Source organism: Nipponia nippon, unplaced genomic scaffold (assembly GCF_047370975.1).
Source record: "Nipponia nippon isolate SJK-2023a ecotype South Korea unplaced genomic scaffold, ASM4737097v1 scaffold_1, whole genome shotgun sequence".
Lineage (NCBI taxonomy): Eukaryota > Metazoa > Chordata > Aves > Pelecaniformes > Threskiornithidae > Nipponia > Nipponia nippon.
Window position 1 is genome coordinate 167468377 of NW_028262290.1, and position 19325 is coordinate 167487701.

General features: G+C 75.6%; 3 protein-coding genes and 1 pseudogene across 4 annotated transcripts; 3 read left to right on the forward strand and 1 right to left on the reverse strand.

The window, feature by feature from the left end:
* Nucleotides 1-88: 88 nt before the first annotated feature.
* On the forward strand, nt 89-4866 carry ABCB8 (ATP binding cassette subfamily B member 8). The gene is made up of 16 exons (XM_087732968.1): nt 89-197; nt 835-1105; nt 1190-1345; nt 1431-1525; nt 1617-1722; nt 1802-1963; nt 2079-2164; nt 2241-2338; nt 2436-2541; nt 2646-2679; nt 2753-2889; nt 2999-3093; nt 3410-3543; nt 3686-3833; nt 4240-4490; nt 4710-4866. Exons 1-16 carry the CDS (start codon nt 109-111, stop codon nt 4788-4790), a joined length of 2049 nt encoding a protein of 682 aa, XP_087589094.1. The 5' UTR covers nt 89-108; the 3' UTR covers nt 4791-4866.
* Nucleotides 4867-5599: 733 nt separating this feature from the next.
* LOC148057729 (acid-sensing ion channel 1C-like) lies at nt 5600-16207 on the forward strand. Of its 2 annotated transcripts, XM_087733203.1 has the most exons (11): nt 5601-6349; nt 12165-12315; nt 12389-12516; nt 13325-13475; nt 13559-13615; nt 14045-14198; nt 14543-14634; nt 14700-14779; nt 14856-14927; nt 15141-15193; nt 15763-16196. In XM_087733203.1, exons 1-11 carry the CDS (start codon nt 5795-5797, stop codon nt 15839-15841), a joined length of 1572 nt encoding a protein of 523 aa, XP_087589329.1. In that variant the 5' UTR covers nt 5601-5794; the 3' UTR covers nt 15842-16196. The 2 variants fall into 2 exon arrangements, with proteins under 2 accessions (XP_087589338.1, XP_087589329.1); XM_087733212.1 differs by lacking the exon at nt 15141-15193 and having other exon boundaries at nt 5600-6349; nt 15763-16207.
* Nucleotides 9662-11055, forward strand: LOC148057730 (acid-sensing ion channel 3 pseudogene; annotated as a pseudogene).
* Nucleotides 16208-16296: 89 nt separating the features above from the next.
* On the reverse strand, nt 16297-19166 carry CDK5 (cyclin dependent kinase 5). The gene is made up of 12 exons (XM_087733341.1): nt 19041-19166; nt 18845-18933; nt 18693-18760; nt 18520-18580; nt 18366-18422; nt 18135-18230; nt 17822-17896; nt 17628-17724; nt 17466-17535; nt 17244-17304; nt 17098-17178; nt 16297-16918 (listed from the first exon to the last, which is right to left on the reverse strand). Exons 1-12 carry the CDS (start codon nt 19075-19077, stop codon nt 16832-16834), a joined length of 879 nt encoding a protein of 292 aa, XP_087589467.1. The 5' UTR covers nt 19078-19166; the 3' UTR covers nt 16297-16831.
* Between the last annotated feature and the right edge of the window lie 159 nt (nt 19167-19325).

Sequence of the window (19325 nt, forward strand, 5' to 3'; positions counted from 1 at the left end):
GGGCCGGCGCAGGGCCCGGGCCGCGGTGCCGGGGCTCCGCCCGCCGCCCCGGTGCCGCCCCCGCCCGCCCCGGTGCCGCCCCGCGGGGCGGCCGGTCCCGGCGCCGCCATGCTGCTGCTGCTGCGGGCGCTGGGCGCCCGGGCCGCGCTCCGCTCGCTCCCCGCCGCGCTGCGGCCGCCCCCCGCCCCGGGGCGCAGGTACCGGGGGGCCCGGGCCGGGGGGGAACGGGGTCTCCGGGACGGGGCGGGCCGGGCTCCCGGGTCCCTTGGGGTGGGGGGAGCCGGGACTCTTCGGACCCGGGGGGCGGGGGGAGCCCGGGGGGCGGGGTCCCGGGGGGTGCGGGGGGCTCCCGGGCGTCTGGGTCCCTTGGGGGGGCTGGGGTGCGGTGGGGGGGGGCCGGGGTGCGGGGTCCCGGGGGGGTCCTGGGCGGCTGGGTCCCTTGGGGGGGCTGGGGAGCCCGGGGGGCGGGGTCCCGGGGGCGGGAGCCCGGACTCTGGGGTCCCCGGGGGTCGGGGGTGCAGTGGGGGGTGCCGGGGGTTGGGGGCTCCCGGGGGGTGCAGGGGTACGCGGGCACCTGGGGGCAGCGGGGCCGGGGTGGGGGCGGTGGGATCCCAAACGCTGGTATGGGGGGAACGGGGCAGAGCGGAGGGGCCTGGGCGCTGGCGCTCAGCCGGGGGGAGTCCGGGAGGGGGACGGGGGCGTCCCCTGCCTCGGGACGGCCCAGGGCAGCTTGGGGACGCTGGCCGTACCGGGGGGGACGGCCCTCATTGGGTCCCGCCGCGTCCCCGGGGCTGGCCCCGGGCTCAGGCGCCCCGCGCTCACCAGTCTCCCCAGTTTCAGGTATGGGGGGGGGCGCCTGGGGCTCGCCAGCCCCCCTCCCCTGCCCCCCGGCCCCGCACCGCCGGCCCGGCGCTGCCTGCTCCTGGCCGGCTCGGCCACAGCCTGCGTGGCACTCGGCTTGCTGGGCACGGCTGCGCGCTGCCAGGAGGCCGCCGGCCCCGTGCCCCCCGAGCCCGCGCAGCCCCCGCCAGAGCCCGCGTTCGACTGGCCGGCGTTCTGGGCCTTCCTGCGCCCCCAGCTCCTGGCCCTCTCGGCGGCCGTGGTGGTGAGCAGGGGCGGGTGGGCGGCCGTGGTCCCCCTCGTCCCCGCCGTCCCCGTGCCACGGCGCTGACGCCGGCCATCCCCGCAGCTTGCGCTGGGCGCAGCCCTGCTCAACGTCCACATCCCGGTGCTGCTGGGGCAGCTGGTGAACGTGGTGGCCCGCTGCGCCCGCGGCCACATCACCGGCTACCTGCAGGAGGTCCGGCGCCCGGCCCTGCGCCTGCTCGCCGTCTACTGCCTGCAGGTGGGTGCCGGCTCCCCGAGCCGGGCGCGGGGTCCCGGGGGGCTGCCCCCGCCCCGCGCCCCTCCTGAGCCCCTCTCCTCCGCAGGGGCTGCTGACCTTCGGGTACATCGCGCTGCTGGCGCGCGTCGGGGAGCAGGTGGCGGGCAGCATGCGCAAGGCGCTCTTCGTCTCCCTGCTCCGGTATAACGCCCCGCGGGGGTGCGGGGACGGGGCGTGGGGGGCGTGGGGACAGGCACGGGGGTCCCCCAGCCCACCGCCGCTCCCCCGGCAGGCAGGACGTGGCGTTCTTCGACGCCAACCGGACGGGGCAGCTGGTGAACCGGCTGACGGCCGACATCCAGGAGTTCAAGTCCTCCTTCAAGCTGGCCATCTCCCAGGTGAGGCCCGCGGCCGGCAGCACCGGGCCCCCTCGGCCCCCCGCAGCCCCCCGCGCCCACCCCTGCCCGCCCCCCCCAGGGCCTGCGCAGCGGCACCCAGACGGCGGGCTGCTTCGTCTCGCTCTACCTGCTCTCGCCCAAGCTGACCGGCCTCCTGCTCGTGGCGCTGCCCGCGCTGGTGGGCGCCGGGGCCCTCATCGGCACCATCCTCCGCAGCCTCTCCCGCCGGGCGCAGGAGCAGGTAACCCCGCGCTCCCCCCCCAGCCCTGCCGCCCCCCAAGGGACCCCGCCCTCCCCCCGGGGCCAGAGCAGGGGCTGTCCCATGCCGGGCCCCCTCTCCGTCCCTCTCCCCACAGGTGGCCAAGGCCACCGGGGTGGCAGACGAGGTGCTGGGAAACGTCCGGACGGTGCGTGCCTTCGCCATGGAGGAGCAGCAGGCGGGGTAAGGGGGCGGCGGGGGCTCTCGCCCCGCGGGGGCGGCGGGGGGCCGGGGGGGTCAGCCCCATCCCTGCCCGCAGGCTGTACTGCGCCGAGGTGGACCGCGCCGGCTGGCTGAACGAGCGGCTGGGGCTGGGCATCGCCGCCTTCCAGGGGCTCTCCAACGTGGCGCTTAACGGTGAGTGGGTGCCGTGGGGCAGGACCCGGCGGTGCCGTGGGGCAGGACCCTGCCGTGCCGGGTGCCCCGGGTCCCACCTCCGCCCCGCACCCCACAGGCATCGTCCTGGGGACCATCTTCGTGGGCGGCTCTCTGATGGCCGGGGACGAGCTCTCGCCGGGCGACCTCATGTCTTTCCTGGTGGCCTCGCAGACGGTGCAAAGGTCAGGGCAGGGCCTGGCGCGGCGCCTCCCCCGGCACCCCCGGCACGCCGCAGCCCGCCCGGGGCGCAGCCCTGAGCTCGGCCTCTCCCCTTGTGCACCGGCAGGTCCTTGGCCAACATCTCCATCCTGCTCGGGCAGGTAGGTGGGGCAGGGGCTCCGGCCGGCCCCCCGGGGCTGGGGGCCAGTGGTGCTCCCGCCGCCGTCCCCGCAGGTGGTGCGAGGCCTGAGCGCCGGCGCCCGCGTCTTTGAGTTGCTGACGCTGGAGCCCAGCGTGGCGCTGAAGGGGGGGGGCTCCATCCCCAGCCACTCCCTGCTCGGCCGCATCTGCTTCGACCGCGTCTCCTTCAGGTGAGCCGCCCCGGCCCCCCGATCCGGCCCCCCACCCAGCCCCCTGAGCCGCCCCGCGGACTGGGGGCCGGCACCGTGCTCCCGCAGCCCCCCGCTCCTCTCCCCGCAGCTACCCCACCCGCCCCGGCTACCCGGTCCTGCGGGACTTCAGCCTCACCCTGCCCCCCTGCAAGACGGTGGCCATCGTGGGACCCTCCGGAGGAGGTACCGGCCCAGCCGCTGGCCCCCAACCCTCCCCACGCCCCCAGGGCAGGGGACCCCCTGGCCAGCGTGTCCCAGCCGGGGCGGCAGGAGCCAGCCCAGCCTCTCTGGGGATGCCGGCTCAGCCCTTCACCGGTCCCTGGGCTCATCCTCCTGCACCCTAGTCCTCTGCCCAGTGAGCCCAGTGGGCGCCAGGCACTGGGAACCGGCTTCTGCACCTCCCGCAGCTCTCTGTGAGGCCGGGGCTTGCGGCCGGAGCTGGGGGGCGCGGGGCTGTGCGGCCAGGCGGTGCCGCGGGGCTGAGGGCTCCCCTCCGCAGGGAAGTCGACGGTGGCGGCGCTGCTGGAGCGGTTCTACGAGCCCACGCAGGGCACCATCACCCTGGACGGCCACGACATCTCCTCCCTGGACCCCTCCTGGCTGCGAGGGCAGGTCATCGGCTTCATCAGCCAGGTGCGGGGCGGGCGGGGGGCTGCCGTGGGGCGCTTCCCCCAGGCGCCGGAGGGGAACCCTCTGGGCCCACGCTGTCCCCAGGGGAGGGGAGGGAGGTGGCCCCGTCCGGGGGTCGGTGCTGAGGGGCCGGACGCTGCCCCAGGAGCCGGTGCTCTTCGGAACAACCATCATGGAGAACATCCGCTTCGGGAAGCCGGGAGCCTCCGATGCGGAGGTGTACGCCGCGGCCCAGCTCGCCAACGCCGACGGCTTCATCCGCAGCTTCCCCGAGGGCTACGACACCGTCGTGGGTATGTGCCGGGCTGCGGCCGGGCTGCGCGCCACGAGGTGGGGCACGGCGAGGGGCCGGGGCTGCGGCAGCGCGGGGCACGGTGGGAGCGGGAAGCAGGCGGGTGCCCCTGAACTGGCCCAGCCGCCCCACGGGACAGACGGATGAGCATGAGACCCTGGCCAAGGCCCAAGTTCCCTCGGGGACAGCGGCTGCCGGTGACCGCTGGCGTGAGGCTGTGCCAGGAGGGAGCAGCGGCTGTGCCGGGCTCCCCGGGGTTTGGTGTTGGCGTTCCCGGGGGACCTCTGGCTCTGGTGCGGGAACGCGGCTGCGCCCCTCTGCTCCCGTCCTCGGGGAGGGGGCTCTCCCCATCCGGGGCTCTCCGCGGGCTGGGGCGGCACCGGCAGCCCTGCGGTCGTCCCCGTCAGGCGAGCGCGGCACGGCGCTCTCGGGGGGTCAGAAGCAGCGCATCGCCATCGCCCGGGCCCTGCTGAAGGACCCCGCCATCCTGATCCTGGATGAGGCCACGAGCGCGCTGGACGCCCAGTCGGAGAAGGTGGTGCAGGAGGCGCTGGACCGCGCCGTCTCGGGCCGCACGGTGCTGGTCATCGCCCACCGCCTCAGCACCATCCGGGGGGCCGACCTCGTCGTGGTGCTGGCGCAGGGCCGGGTGGCCGAGGTGAGCGGCGCCGGGGGGGGCGGGCAGGAGCGGGCAGGGGGTGGACAGGAGCGGGCACGGGGTGGGCAGGGGGTGGGCAGGAGCGGGCAAGGGGTGGGCAGGAGCAGGCAAGGGGTGGGCAGGGGGTGGGCAGGAGCGGGCAAGGGGTGGGCAGGAGCGGGTAGAAGCGGGCAGGGAGCGGGCAGGCCGAGGGGTGACGCCGTCCCCGCCGCCCCGCAGGCAGGGACCCACGAGGAGCTGGTGCGGCGGGGGGGTCTCTACGCCGAGCTCATCCGCCGGCAGAGCAAGGACCGATCCTGAGCGTGGGGCGGGCCGGGGGCGCAGCCCCGCTCCCGGGGCGCCCCTGCCGCTCCCCAATAAACCAGGCTGCGGGGGCTCTGCTGCGTGGTGCCGTGCTGGGGGGCCCGGACCGGGCAGCGGGGGGGGGGCGGGGCCCGTGACGTTTGATTTGGGGGCGGGGTCAGCCGCATCAGCCCCGCCCCTCCCTGCCTGCCCGTGCCCGGGCAGCTGCCTGCAGGCCGGCTGGGGTGGCTTTGGCTCTGCAGCCCGCGGGGGTGGGGGTCTCCTGCGTGGGCCGCGGCGTGGGGGGCTCCTGTGTCCCCCCGGGGGGTGGGGGGCTCCTGTGTCCCCCCCCGGGGCGGGGTCCCCTGGGCCGCCCCGGGGAAGGGGAGCGGGTGGCTCCCAGGGGCCACCACGGTGGGGCTGGGGGGGTCCATGGCCCGAGGGGACCCCCACCCCCGGCACTGCTGCCGGCCGAGTCCGTGTGTGTGCCCGCCCCCCCCCCCCGCCCCGGGGCTCTCTGTCCCCGCAGCCCGCCGCTGCCCCGGGAGGGGTCTGCAGCCGCCGCTGCGGCCCCGGGGGGCTCCTGCCGCCGCCGCTGGGGCGGGGGGCTCCGGGCGCGGGGGGGCGGGCAGGGAGCGGAGCGGGGCCGGGCGATGGCGGGGGGCGGCGGCGGGTGGAGCCCCGCGGGGGGCGGGGGCGGGGGGCGGCCGCAGACCGGCAGCGGCTGCGCCGCGGCGGCGGCAGCGGGAGCGGAGCCGGGGCCGGGAGCGGGAGCGGGGCCGGGAGCGGGGCTGCGCTGGCCGCCGGCACCGGCAGCGCGGGCGGGCGGAGCGGCTGGTCCTGCCCTGCCCGCCCTGCCTGCCCTTCCCCTGCCCTGCCCGCCCTGCCCGCCCTGCCTGCCCTTCCCCTGCCCTGCCCTGCCCTGCCCTGCCCGCCCGCAGCACCCTGAGCCCGGCGCGGCGATGGGCCGGGGGCGGCGGCGGGGCTGAGGGCGGCGGGGAGCGCGGGGGCCCGGCGGCAGGATGAGGGCGGGCTCGGAGGGCAGCAGGGAGGGCGAGGGGCTCTCCAGCCTGCGGGCCTTCGCCCACAGCTCCTCGCTGCACGGCATCAGCCACGTCTTCGCCTACGGGGCCGTGTCGCTGCGCCGCGTGCTGTGGGGCGCCTTCTTCCTGGGCTCGCTGGGGCTGCTGCTGCTGGTCTGCGCCGAGCGCGTCGCCTACTTCCTCACCTACCCCCACGTCACCAAGCTGGACGAGGTGGCTGCCCACAACCTCACCTTCCCGGCCATCACCATCTGCAACCTCAACGAGTTCCGATTCTCCAAGATCACCCGCAACGACATGTACCACGTGGGCGAGCTGCTGGCGCTGCTCAACGACCGCTACGAGATCAGCAACCCCCAGCTGGCCGAGCCCCACGTCCTGGCCGCCCTGCGCGACAAGGCCAACTTCAAGAACTTCAAGGCGAAGCCCTTCAGCATGGCCGAGTTCTACAACCGCACCGGCCACGACCTGGCCGACATGCTGCTGCAGTGCTCCTTCCGCGGCGCCAACTGCACCGCCCGCAACTTCACCGTGGTGAGTGCCGGCCTCGGGGCTCCTGCGGGCGCCCGGGCGGAGGAGAGGCTGCCGCCGGGGATGGGGTGGCTGCGCACCCCCAGGGGCCGCCAACGGCCGCGGGCGTCCCGCCGGGGTCGGGCACCGGCGCGCTGGGGCCGCTGCCGCACCGCTGGGTGAGCCCCTTCTCCTGTCCCACCGGCACGTCCCGCCGCCCGCAGCGCGTCGGCCTGTGCCCGCCGTGCCAGGTGCTGCAGCGGGCTGGCTGCCAGCCTGGGGTGCCCCCACCCCACGCGCGCCGCAGGGGTGCCAGGCAGCTGGGAACGGCGCCCAGGCTGCAGCCGTGCTGTGCCGGGGGCCCTGCGCCGGGCCGTGCAGCTCTGCCTGCATGCAGCCGCTCGGGCAGGGGATGGGGATGGGTGCGGGATGCCGGTGGGTACGGCCCACGGCCCCGCTCCCCCCGCGCCAGCCCCAGGTGCTGCCCAGGCACCGGCGGCAGCAGCCGCTTCCCCCGGGCTGTGTTTGCACACAGGCTCCCACGCCCGTGGCTCCTCCGCGCAGCCTGCCCCGCCGCCGGTGGGAGTACCCTGTGCCGGAGCCGGCCCTGCCCCAGCGCCCCGTACCGCTCCTGGGGCTGTGCCCACCCTGCTCCCGGCCCGGGGCATTGCTGGTGCCCGTGTCTCCCACGAGACCTGCTGTGCCCCAGCAGCGGGGGCCGCAGGGGGCCGAGCTGCGTCCCTGGGGCTGCGGGCTCACCCCCGGGTGACGTGCAGGGCGCGGGCAGCTGCCGGAGCGTGGCAGGGGGAGCGGGGCTGCCGCGTCCCTGCGCAGACGTGGGCTGCTGCGGGCAGCGGGGCAGCTGCGGGAGGAGGCACCCTCCCTGCCCCGTGCAGTGCTGGGTGGGCACGGGGACCCCCGGCAAACCTTGGCTATGGGCGGCCTGTGCCGGGTCCTGCGAGACCCGCCTGGGGTGGGCAGGGGCGGTGGCGTGGGGCAGGACGGGCAGGGCCGGTGGCACGGGCAGGGCTGGTGGCGTGGGGCAGGACGGGCAGGGCCGGTGCCACGGGCAGAAGGCCGCGTCCTTTGTGCTGCGGCAGCGGCAGAGAGCAGCGTGCTGTGGGAGCTGGGCAGCCGGTGCCCGCCGTGCACGCCTCTGCGCCGTCCCCATCGCCGTCACCGTGGGCTCGGCTGCGCTATCACAACAGCAATTACCGTCAGCTTAAGGCTCTTAGCGTGTGAAATTAATTTTCCTTGGGAGCTCAGTTGAACAGAATCCCTTTTGGCAGCTCCGCGCCCCCTGTGCCCTTTGCCGGCACAGCTCTGCCGGTGCCCCCGCGGCAGGGCCAGGCAGTGGCGGCAGCCCCCGGCGTCAAGGGCTGGGGCGGGAGGGTTGAGGGTCCCAGGGCAGAACCCCGGCCAGCACGCGCTGCGCGGCGGCGGCTTGCTGCAGCCTGGAAGCCGGCACCTCCCCGGGGAGCGTGGCTGAGCTGCCAGGGCCCCGGTGTGCTGCTGGCTTGCGGGGCCGGTGCCTGCGCCAGGGGCACGCGGGTGCCCGTCTCCATTGCTGGGCCGAGGGTCTTGCGGGGCGCGTGCGTGCCGCACGGCTCCCGCTGCCCCTGGGCTCGCGGATGCTGCCGGGAGTGTCGGGCTCTGCCCACGTGTGCCGCACAACCGGCCCCGCTGCCGCCCCGTCTCCGACGAGCAGCGAGAAACTTCTGCCCGAGCCGCCGCGGCGGCCCCCGGCACCCGCAGCCCCGCCACGGGGTCACCCTGCCCCGGCTCAGCCCCGCCACGGGCTGCACCCGCTGCAGCTTTGCTGGCTAAAGGCGCAGAACTAAAGCTGGGGCTTAGTCACGGATTACGATCCTCTGCCCTGGGCCTCGGCACGGGGCCGGCAGCTCCCAGCACCGCGTCCCGCCTGGCAGCGCTGGGCTCTGGGGCTGCCGGCGCTCCCAGCCCGTGCACGGCGCCTCGTCCCAGCCCCGTCACTGGGGTCCCCGGGCACGTGGCGAGTGTCTGAAGCAGGGGCCGTCGGGGCTGGCTCTGCACCCCCCTTGCCTCCCCCTGGGGCGGGCAGGGGTGGGAGGTGCTCGGGGCCGGAGGGTGCTGGGTGCGGGGCCGGGGGCTCCGCAGGTCCCTGGGGTGCAGGGCCGGGGGCCCGATGTCGGGTCGCCCCGGGTGTGGGGACCAGGAAGGCTGGGGGTGCCGGGGCCGTGTCCCCGTCCCATTCCGCCCCCCCGAACCCCCCCAGCCGCCGGGCTCCAGCACATCCCTGTGCCGGGCAGCCGTTGCCATGGCAGCCGCCCCCCCCTTCCTGCTTGGGCAGCGTGTTGCCATGGCAACGGCTCCCCTCTTTGGGAGCAGCCCGTTGCCACAGCAGCCGCCCCCCCCCCGGGGCAGGACGGGGGGGGCATCACTCCGGGGGGGGCACCCCATTGCGGGCGGGCCCTGACCCCATGGGGCGGTTATGGACCCCCGGGCCACTGCCCCGGCCCTGGGTCAGTGAGGGGATGGGGGGGCCGTGGCTGCGGCCCCCGCTGCCCCTGTGCCCTCCGTGGGGCAGGGGGCCATGGGGTGGGATGGGGCACGGGGGGGAGGCCAGGGGAGTGGGGGGCGGGGGGCTGGGGGGGCTTTGGCTGTGGGGTGGGCAGTGCGGCACACCGGGTGGGGAAGGGGGCTGCGGGCTCGGGGAGGCGGCGGGGGGTTGTTCAGCTCAGGGTCAGGGTCACGCTGGGGGCTCTGGGCAGGGTCTCTGCCCCCAGGCACTGGTCCCTGGGGGCATTGGGGTCCCTGGCTGTGGGTGCTGGGAGCCCTGGGGTCTCTGCCTCCAGGCACTAGGGTCCCTGGGCAGGGTCTCTGCCCCCAGGCACTGGTCCCTGGGGGCATTGGGGTCCCTGGCTGTGGGTGCTGGGAGCCCTGGGGTCTCTGCCTCCAGGCACTAGGGTCCCTGGGCAGGGTCTCTGCCCCCAGGCACTGGTCCCTGGGGGCATTGGGGTCCCTGGCTGTGGGTGCTGGGAGCCCTGGGGTCTCTGCCTCCAGGCACTAGGGTCCCTGGGCAGGGTCTCTGCCCCCAGGCACTGGTCCCTGGGGTCCCTAGGGGCATTGGGGTCCCTGGCTGTGGGTGCTGGGGTCCCTGGGGGCATTGGGGACCCTGGCTGTGGGTGCTGGGGTCCCTGGGGGCATTGGGGGCCCTGGCTGTGGGTGCTAGGGGCTCTGGGCAGGGTCTCTGCCCCCAGGTGCTGGTCCCTGGGGGCCCTGGCTGTGGGTGCTGGGGTCCCTGGGCAGGGTCTCTGGTCCCTGGGGCCCTGGGGTCGCTGGCTATGGGTGCTGGGGGCCCTGGGGTCTCTGCCCCCGGGTGCTGGGGTCTCTGGGCAGGGTCTCTGCCCTCAGGCGCTGGTCCCTGGGGTCCCTGGGGGCATTGGGGTCCCTGGCTGTGGGTGCCTGGGGTCCCTGGCTGTGGTTGCTGGGCACTGGGGGCACTGGGGGCCCTGGGGTCCCTGGCGCGGGGCAGGCTCTCAGGTCCTGGTGGGGATGACAGCTTCTGCCGCCGTGGCTAAGCCAAGCCCCAGTCCCTGTCGCCATCCTGGCTCGCGCCCTCCCCGCTCACGTGTCCCCACGCAGCCCCACGTCCCCCTGCTGCCTTGCGTCCCCCCAGAGCTGTGCTGAAACCCAATCCCCCTGCAGAGCCGAGGCAGAGCCAGGCAGGACGGGCCGCCATGGCTGCTGAGCTGCCGGGGGCGGCCGGCCTGGCGGCCTTCGCCCGCTCCTGCACGCTGCACGGGCTGGGGCGCATCTTTGCGCCCGGGGCGCCGGCGCCGCGCCGCCTGCTCTGGGCCGGCGCCTTCCTGGCCTCGCTGGGCGCCTTCCTGCTGCAGGCGGGGGAGCGGGTCCGGCGCTACGCCGCGTACCCCCACATCACCGTGCTGGACGAGGCGGAGAGCCGCGTCCTCGTCTTCCCTGCCGTCACCCTCTGCAACTACAACCGCATCCGGCGCTCCCAGCTCACCCCCAACGACCTGTTCTGGCTGGGCAGGGAGCTGCTGGCGGTGGAGAGGGAGGACTTTCCCCGCTACCTGCAGGCGCTGGGGCAGCCCTCCGACCTCGCCAGCTTCTTCCCCAGCAAGAGCTACGACCTGGGCGCCTTCTACCAGCGCGCCGGGCACCCCATCCATGAGATGCTGCTGCGCTGCCGCTTCCGCGGCCGGGACTGCGGCCCCGAGGACTTCACCGCCGTGAGTGCCAGCGCCACGGCCACGGCCACGGCCGGCTCTGCCTGGGGCAGGACCCGCAGCAGCCCCGTCCCCATCCCCGGCTGGCTCTGCCCTGGGCAGGGCTTGGGCAGGACCCCCAGGGCTGAGCAGGTTTTGGGGCCGTGGGGTGCATGGGGTGAGGGGCTCTGTGCAGGCGGTGGGGCGATGGTGGGGTGCGGGCTGTGGGGTAGTCAGCTGTGGGGCGATGGGGTTGCGCAGGCTGCAGGGCCATGGGGTGCACGGGCTGTGGGGCGATGGCAGGGAGGGGGCACGGTGCCTGCCCACCCTGCTCTCCCCCAGCCCAGGCGCTTGGCAGAGCTCCCACCGTGCTGCCCCAGGACAGCTCCTCTTGCCACCCTGCGCCCACGGGGCCGTGGGGGGCTGTGGGGCTGCGGGGAAGCGTGGCAGGGACGGGGGGGTCACAGGGGGCTGTGGGGCTGTGGCTGCAGGTCTGTGCTTGCTGCCCAGTGGCTGTAGAAACCAGTGGGGGCTTTCCCTGTGCTGGGGGGCTGCGGGAAGAGGTGGGTCAGCCTCGGGCAGGGGTCGGCGGGCACCTTCCCAGGGGCCGGGGTCCCGCATCCCGCCTGGCCGGGGCTGGGGAGGGACCGTCCCTCCGCCACGGTGACTGCTGGGGCCCGGTGGGGAAGGACGCGGGGTGGGGTCCCGCAGGGCTGTCAGGACGCCCGGGCTGTGGGACCTGGCAGAGCCGAGGACACCACGCTGGGGCAGGGACAGCAGCAGCCACCCCACAGCCCCATCTGCAGCCCCGCGCTGGTCCCAAAGGGGAAGGGATGGACGCACCAGCCCCTTCCCTGTGCACCGCTGATGGGGCGCTGGGATCCTGCACCGGGTCCTGTGGGGCACTGGGGGCGCTGGGATCCTGCACTGGGTCCTGTGGGATGCTGGGATCCTGCACTGGGTCCTGTGGGATGCCGGGATCCTGCACTGGGGGTGCTGGGATCCTGCACTGGGTCCTGTGGGGCACTGGGACCCTGCACTGGGATCCTGCACTGGGTCCTGTGGGATGCTGGGATCCTGCACTGGGTCCTGTGGGATGCCGGGATCCTGCACTGGGGGCACTGGGATCCTGCACTGGGTCCTGTGGGGCACTGGGACCCTGCACTGGGGGCGCTGGGATCCTGCGCTGGGTCCTGTGGGATGCTGGGATCCTGCACTGGGTCCTGTGGGATGCCGGGATCCTGCACTGGGGGTGCTGGGATCCTGCACTGGGTCCTGTGGGGCACTGGGACCCTGCACTGGGATCCTGCACTGGGTTCTGTGTGATGCTGGGATCCTGCACTGGGTCCTGTGGGGCACTGGGACCCTGCACTGGGGGCGCTGGGATCCTGCACTGGGTCCTGTGGGATGCTGGGATCCTGCACTGGGGTGCTGGGGTCCTGCACTGGGTCCCGTGGGGTGCTGGGCTCCTGCACAGGGGCCGTGCGGGGTCCCCGGGCGCTGCGCCCCAGCCCTGCTCGGTGGGTGCAGGGCAGGCAGGGCCCAGCTCCTGCCCCCCAGAGCCCCAAACGCCGCCGGCGGGCGGGCGGCCCCGCGGCGGTGCTGAGGGTCCTGCCCTGTCCCCGCAGATCTTCACCCGCCTGGGCAAGTGCTACACCTTCAACTCGGGGGGCCCGGGCCGGGAGGTGCTGACCACGCTGCAGGGCGGCGCGGGGAACGGCCTGGAGCTGATGCTCAACGTGCAGCAGGAGGAATACCTGCCCGTCTGGGGGGACACGGGTGAGGGCCCCCCCGCAGCCCGGCCGCCGCCCGGCCGCCGCCCCGCGCCCCCGACGCCCTCCCTGCCTTGCAGACGAGACCTCCTACGAGGCGGGGGTGAAGGTGCAGATCCACAGCCAGGAGGAGCCCCCCTTCATCGACCAGCTGGGCTTTGGCGTGGCCCCTGGCTTCCAGACCTTCGTCTCCTGCCAGCAGCAGCGGGTATCCGGCCGCAACGCCCGGGCGGCGCGCGGAGCGGGCTGCGGGGCTCCGGCAGCCCCGGCACAGCCGAAGCTGTCCCCGCAGGGGTGTCCCGTGCCGAGCCATGCCACACGGCGGGTACCGCACCGCTGGGGCAGCAGCTTTGCCGCCGCGATGGCCGGGAGCACCGCGGCGTGGTGTGGGGCAGCCCCATGGCGGGGCCGCTCGGTCCCACCGCAGGCACCGGCTCCTGGCAACGACCCCCCAGCCTCCTGCCGAACAGACTGTCGGCAGGGGCGGCATCCAGCTCGCCCAGCCAGACACCTAAATTTAGGTGTCTCGAGTGGGTGTCTCCATGTGTGCCGGCACTTGCGGCGTGGGTGGCAGGGAGTGTGGTGGCAGCAGGAGCGTGGCCCTTGGCACCCGTGGGCGCCCTGCTGCTCCCTCACCGAGCACGCTGCCCGCACCGGCCACGGCACGGCCTCGCGCTGCCCCTCTGGGTGCTGCCCGCCTCGGGGAGCCTGGGGGTCCGTGCCGACCCCCTGCCACGTCTGGCTCCCGCGTGCTCCCAGCCGGTGCCGCACGCTGGCCCTCGCCCGGCCCCTTCCCTCCTGCTGCCGTGCCGGCTGCGGGTGCCGCTGGCCCCGACGCCCATCCTCGTCCTCGGCGAGGGGGCGCAGGGGTGGGAGCAGGGGTCTCCAGGGCGGTGGGACCCCCGGCACCGGCTGTGTGGGATGAGCTCTGCCCGAGGGACAGGGCACCACGGCGGGCTGGGGGACGGGCGGCGCGGGCCAGGGACGCCGTGTTTTCCTTAGCCCGCGGCCGGCAGCTGGTGTACCTGCCCCCACCCTGGGGGGACTGCAAGGCCACCCCCATCGAGTCCGACTTCTTCACCAACTACAGCATCACCGCCTGCCGCCTGGACTGCGAGACCCGCTACCTGGCCGAGAACTGCAACTGCCGCATGGTGCACATGCCGGGTGAGATGGGGCCGGGGGGCGGCTGCCGGGGGCCGGGGCGTGGGGAGACCCCGCTGCCCCTGCGACTGCCGCCTCCCCCACAGGCAACGCCAACGTCTGCACCCCGGAGCAGTACAAGGAGTGCGCTGACCCCGCGCTGGGTATGTACTGGGGGCGGCCCCCCCGCCATCGCCCCAGCCCCGCTGCCTCTGGTGTCCCCAGCCCAGCCCGGGGGTCTCGCCCCGGGGGCCACCATCCCTACACCCCCAGACTCCCCCCCGGGACCTCTTGGCCACCCCGGTTCCATCACTGTGGAAATGGTGCCGGTGTCCCCATGCCCTCGCCGAAGGCGGGGGGGGTGGGGGGTGGGGTGTCACTGCTGTCCCTGCAGGCGACACGTGCCGGTCCGGGCTCCCCCCTCGTGCTGCTGGCAGCGATCGCGGCATGCTCGTCCTGTGCCATTGGCACCCGCCACTGCCCAGGCTTTGGCCAGGGTCCGGGCTCTGTCCTTGGAGCAGCCCGATCCCCAGCGCTGGCGGGGGTCCCAGCCACGCGGTCCCCATGGTCCCCGTCCCACCCGCGCCCCCCAGACTTCCTGGTGAAGAAGGACAGCGAGTACTGCGCCTGCCGCACGCCCTGCGCCATGGTGCGCTACGGCAAAGAGCTCTCCATGGTGAAGATCCCCAGCAAGGCCTCCGCCCGGTACCTGGCCAAGAAGTTCAACAAGACGGAGCAGTACATCGCGTGAGTGCCGCCGCCGTGCTGACCCACGGCCCCGCCAGCGCACGGCACGGCATGGCATGACGGTGTGACGTGGCACGGCACGGGCGCACGGCAGCCCCCAGCACGTGTGAACTGGCATGGCACAAGCTGCCACGGCACTGACTGCCCTGTGCAAATCTGCCCCAGCACGGGGAAAACCACACAGCATGGCACGGCACGGCACGGCACGGCACATCCTTGTGGCACCCCAGCACAGGGCAGACCCCTCCGCCCCGGCACACCGCGGCACGGCACAGCCCCCCGTGGCTGGGGATGCCACTCGACGGCTGCTCCGTCCATCCCAGACCCATCTGTCCCCTCCGCAGGGACAACGTGCTGGTCCTGGACATCTTCTTTGAGGCCCTGAACTACGAGATGATCGAGCAGAAGAAGGCGTACGAGGTGGCGGGGCTGCTGGGTGAGTGCTCGGGGGCCGGGGGGGGCCGGCGGGGCCGCCCCCTCCAACGCCGCCCTCCCGCCTAGGCGACATCGGGGGGCAGATGGGGCTCTTCATCGGCGCCAGCCTCCTCACCATCCTGGAGATCTTCGACTACCTGTACGAGGTGAGCGCCCGCCCGGCCCCCGCGCTGCCCCACGGCCAGGGTGCCGGGGCCGGGGGCTCTGACCCATCTCCCCCAGGTGTTCCGGGACAAGCTCCTCAGCTTCTACAAGGAGAAGAAGAGGACCCCCCGGAGCGACAGCAGCACCCTGGTAACCTCCCCCCGCAGCCCCCCAGCCCCCCCAGCCCCGTCCCCCCTCCCCTGGCACAGCCGGCAAGGGGGGGCCCTGCACCTCATCCCACCCATCTGCTGCTCGGCCTCATCCCGCCCCGGGACCGGCACCGGCTCCCGCTTGGACCCCGCGCGCTCATTCGCTCCTCTCTGTCCGTCCGTCCGTCCGTCCTGCGCCCCCACCGCCTGCCAGGAGCATCCAGCGGTCCCGGGCAGCCCCGCCGTCCCGCTCCCTCCGGGGCCCAGGTAGAGACCCTGGGGACGGGGTGGGGGGCAGCACCCACAGAGCCCCCCTGGCACTGCCGGCACGGGGGGCTGCAGGGCTGCCTCCCCCCACGGGGGTCCCAGGCCGGGGGGCAGCGAGGGGCGAGAAGACACGGCCACGCTGTGACCCCCCGGGCAGGGACCCCCGCTCCCCCGCAGCCAGGCCCCGGGGCCCGCATCCCCCTCCCTCCATCCCAGGCTTTTCTTGCCATCATCCCCGGAGCCGGCGCGTGGCGTCTCCCCCCGGCACCGGCTCCGCTCCCATCCTCATGCATCACTCCCCGGCACCGCGTCCCCCGGGTCCCCCCGCCCGGGGACCCCCTGCACGTCCCCGGCCACACGGGGGGAGGCTCGCCGCTCGGGGACGGGGGGACGGGGACAGCCTTGCTCCATGGCCCCCCGGAGCTGGGGGGCTCCTGGGGCAGAGCGGGGAGCTGGGGCAGCCCGCGGGGCACGGGGGCACAGCCCCCCAGCACGGCCAGGCGCAGCAGGGCGCGGGGAGTAGCCGCCCGGAGCCCCCGGCTGCCCCCGACCGTGCCCCCCGTCCCCAGAGTGCCCGTCACCCCCTGCGCTGCCACGCGGACAGCCTCAGCTTCGCCCCGAACGTGCTACCTCGTCACCCGGCTCTAGGCGCCTTCGAGGAGTTCGCCTGCTGAGGGCCCAGCCCCGCGCCCCGGCCGGGCCGGGGGGCACCGGGGGGGCTGCTGGCAGCAGACCCGGGCGCCCCCGCCGCTCTGCCCCGCCGGGACCGGGGGACCCTAGGCGGCTGCGGGGCTGGCACCGGGCCTGAGGTGCCCGGCTCTGGGCCCCCCCCCGAGGGGGCGGCGGGGGGCTGGGGGCGGCGGGGCCCCCCCGGCCCTGCTCCCGCGTCCCTGCATGTGCTGCTTGCGCCCGCGCCCCTCCCCGCTGCGCTGTACACGCGACGCCCGCTCGCTGCGGCCCCCTGCCCCATTAAAGAGCTGCCCCGAGCCCCGGCTCCTGTGCTGCGGCGGGGGGAGAGGGGCTGCGCCGGGGGGCTGGGGGCGGCGGGGGGCCGGTACGCCCCAGCGGGGGTCCCCGGAGCCCCAGGAAGGAGGAGGCAGGCGCTGGGGAGAGGGAAGCTCTTTATGGAGGTAACAAACACGCACGTTCACCCACGTACAGCAGCACGGTAGAAAAGAAACGGGGTGCCCCCCCCGCCCCCAGGAGCTGGCACCCGGGACCCCCCCCGCCGGGGAAGGGGCCTGGGGGAGCAGGGAGAGGAGGGGCGGGGGTCCCACCCCACTGGGGTCCCTACGCCTGGTCCCGGAGGGTCCTGCTCCTCCACCAGCACCGTGGCCCCGTGGCCGGCTCCGCATGCTCTCGGCCAGCCCCGGCGTTGGGGGGGTCGGGGTCGGGGGGGGCCGCGCCAGCACCCCGCAGCCGGGGCAGAACCGGAGTGGTGTTGGGTTAAAAACCTAATAAATACGGGGGGAGGGGGAGGGGGGGGCTGCAGTTCTGGGGTGCTGGCACCTCGTTCCTCACCTCGCGTGCCCCCTGCTGCCCGGGGGGCCGTCCCCTCCCCGCTGCGGCTGGGAGCGCGCCAGGAGCTGGGGTGCTGCCCCCTGGCTCGGCGCGGGGCCGGGCCAGCGCCGGGGGTCCCTAGGGAGGGCAGAAGTCTGTGAAGTAGGGGTGCTGCAGGGCCTCCTCCGCCGATATCCGCTGCACCGGGTTGCACTTCAGCAGGTTCTGGGGGCGGGAGAGGCGGGAGGTGAGGCCGAGGGGGGCAAACCACGGCCCCCCGCCCCACGGCCCCCCCGACAGGCACGGGGCTGCGAGGGGAGGGGGCGCCCCCCCAAGGAGCCAGAACCCCCCTCCCCCCGGGGAAGCCGCCCGGCGCAGGCAGGAGGGACGGGCAGGGCGCTCACCTGCAGCAGGTCCCGGCCGGTCGCGTTCAGCTTGGGCACCACGTTGACCAGGGAGGTGGTGGCGGGGTACATGGGGTAGGGCTGGGGACAGAGAGGTGAGCCCCGGCCGCCGCCCCCCGCCCGGCCCCCGCCCGCCCGCGCCTCACCTTGTAGTCCGGCAGCTTGGCCATGGCCGGCCACTGCTCCTCCGTGGGGGTTCCCAGCAGCGTGGGGACGGCGGCGGTCAAGGGCCACCGCTGCAGCCAGCGCGGGAGCCGCCCACCCCCCAGGCCACCCCCCAGCCCGGGCCGAGCCCCCTCCCGCTCCCCTGCCCCGGGGACGGGGCGGCCCCCTCCCGCTGCAGCCCCCGCGCAGCACGGGCAGGATATCGGAAAATCCTTTTCAGCTGATCATCCACGTCGTTCCCCGGGAACAGGGGCCGCCCCGCGTTGGCCAGCTCTAGGGAAGAGAGGGGATCAGCCCCGCAGCCCCCAGCCCCGCGGCCCACAGCCCCGGCAGCCCCCCGTGCCGGCAGCCCCCGGCGGCACTACCTGCGAAGATGCAGCCGGCCGACCACATGTCGATGGAGGTGGAGTAGAGCTTGGCGCCGAAGAGCACGTCTGGGGGCCGATACCACAGCGTGACGACCTGCGCGGAGGGACGGGGCAGATGCTCAGCCAGCCGGGACAGCCGAGCCCCCGTCCAGGAGAAGGCCTCCGGCGAAAGCGCGGCGCCCCCATCTCACCTCCGCCGAGTAGCAGCGCACGGGGATGCCGAAGGCCCGCGCCAGGCCGAAGTCGGCCAGTTTGAGTTCTCCGTTCTGCCGCGAGAGCGCCGTGTCAGCGGGACTTCGCAGGGACGCCCCGTCCCGCTGCCCGCCCCGGCCTCGGGGCCGGCGGCAGCCGCTGCTCCGCACCCTCCGCCCTTTCCCGCTGACCAAAAACACGAGGGAGAGACGGAGCCGGGAGCTGCGGGCAGCCGGCCGCCTGCTCCCCGGCGTAACCGCGCTCCCGGCCCCGCCGGGGCGCCCCGGGCCGGCGCCCGCCCCCGGCCCTCACCCTGTTGATGAGCAGGTTCTGGGGTTTGAGGTCTCGGTGCAGGACGTTGCGGCTGTGGCAGAAGGCGAGGCCCTTCAGCAGCTGGTACATGAACGACTGTGGGAAAGAGCGGCGGCCCCGGCGGGGCGCATCAGCCCCCGGCCGCCGCGGCCCGGTTCCCGTGACAGCCCACGCCGCCGCGGCGGGACCGGCACCGGGTCGCGGGGGCTTCCGGCGTCCCCCCAGACGCACCTTGACGATCTCCGGGTCCAAGTCCCCGTTGCAGCTATCGAAGTACTTCTTCAGGTCCTGGGGAGCCGCGAGGGTCAGGGGGCGGCGGGGGCGGGAGCAGCGACCCCGGCCCCGGTGCGACCCCCTCCCGGTGCCGCCCCCTCCCGGTGCCCACCTGGTCGCAGAACTCGAAGACCAGGGTCAGCTTCTTGTCGCTGTGCAGGACGTCGTGGAGCCTGGGAGGGGAAGGGGACCCTGAGGCCCCGCCCCGCCCGGGCCCAGCCCCGCCCCGCCCGGGGGGACCGGGCCCCGGGGGCGCCGGGGGGGGCAGCCCCCGCCCCTCCTTGCCTGACGATGTTCTTGTGCTTCAGCTCCTTCAGCAGGCAGATCTCCCGCAGCGCCGAGCTGGGCACGCCCTGCCGGGAGAGGGGAGCGCTCGGGGGGGGGCCGCACCGGTACCGGGCACCGGGCACCGGGCACCGGCACCGGGCCCCCCTCACCTCGTCGTCATCGTCCAGCCGCACCCGCTTCAGCGCCACGATCTCGTGCGTCTCCCGGTTCTTGGCCTTGAACACGGTCCCGTAGGTGCCTGCGGGCAGCCGGGTCACCGCCGCGCCGGGTCACCGCCGCACCGGCCCCGGCCCCGGCCCCGGCCCCCGCGCCCGCCCCGGCTCCCCCGCACGGCCCCGGCCGCACCTTCCCCGATCTTCTCCAGCTTCTCGTATTTCTGCATCGCTCCGGCTCCGGCTCCGGCCCCGGCCCCGGCCCCGGCCCCGGCCCCGCCGCCGCCGGTGCCGCAGCTCCCGGCAGCCCCCGCGCCGGCCCCGCCCCCGCCACGCCCCTCCCGGCAGCCCCCGCGCCGGCCACGCCCCAGGCCACGCCCCTCCTGGCGCCGGCCACGCCTCCGGACCACGCCCCTCCCGGCAGCCCCCGCGCCGGCCACGCCTGCGGCACCGCCCCTCCCGGCGCAGGCCACGCCCC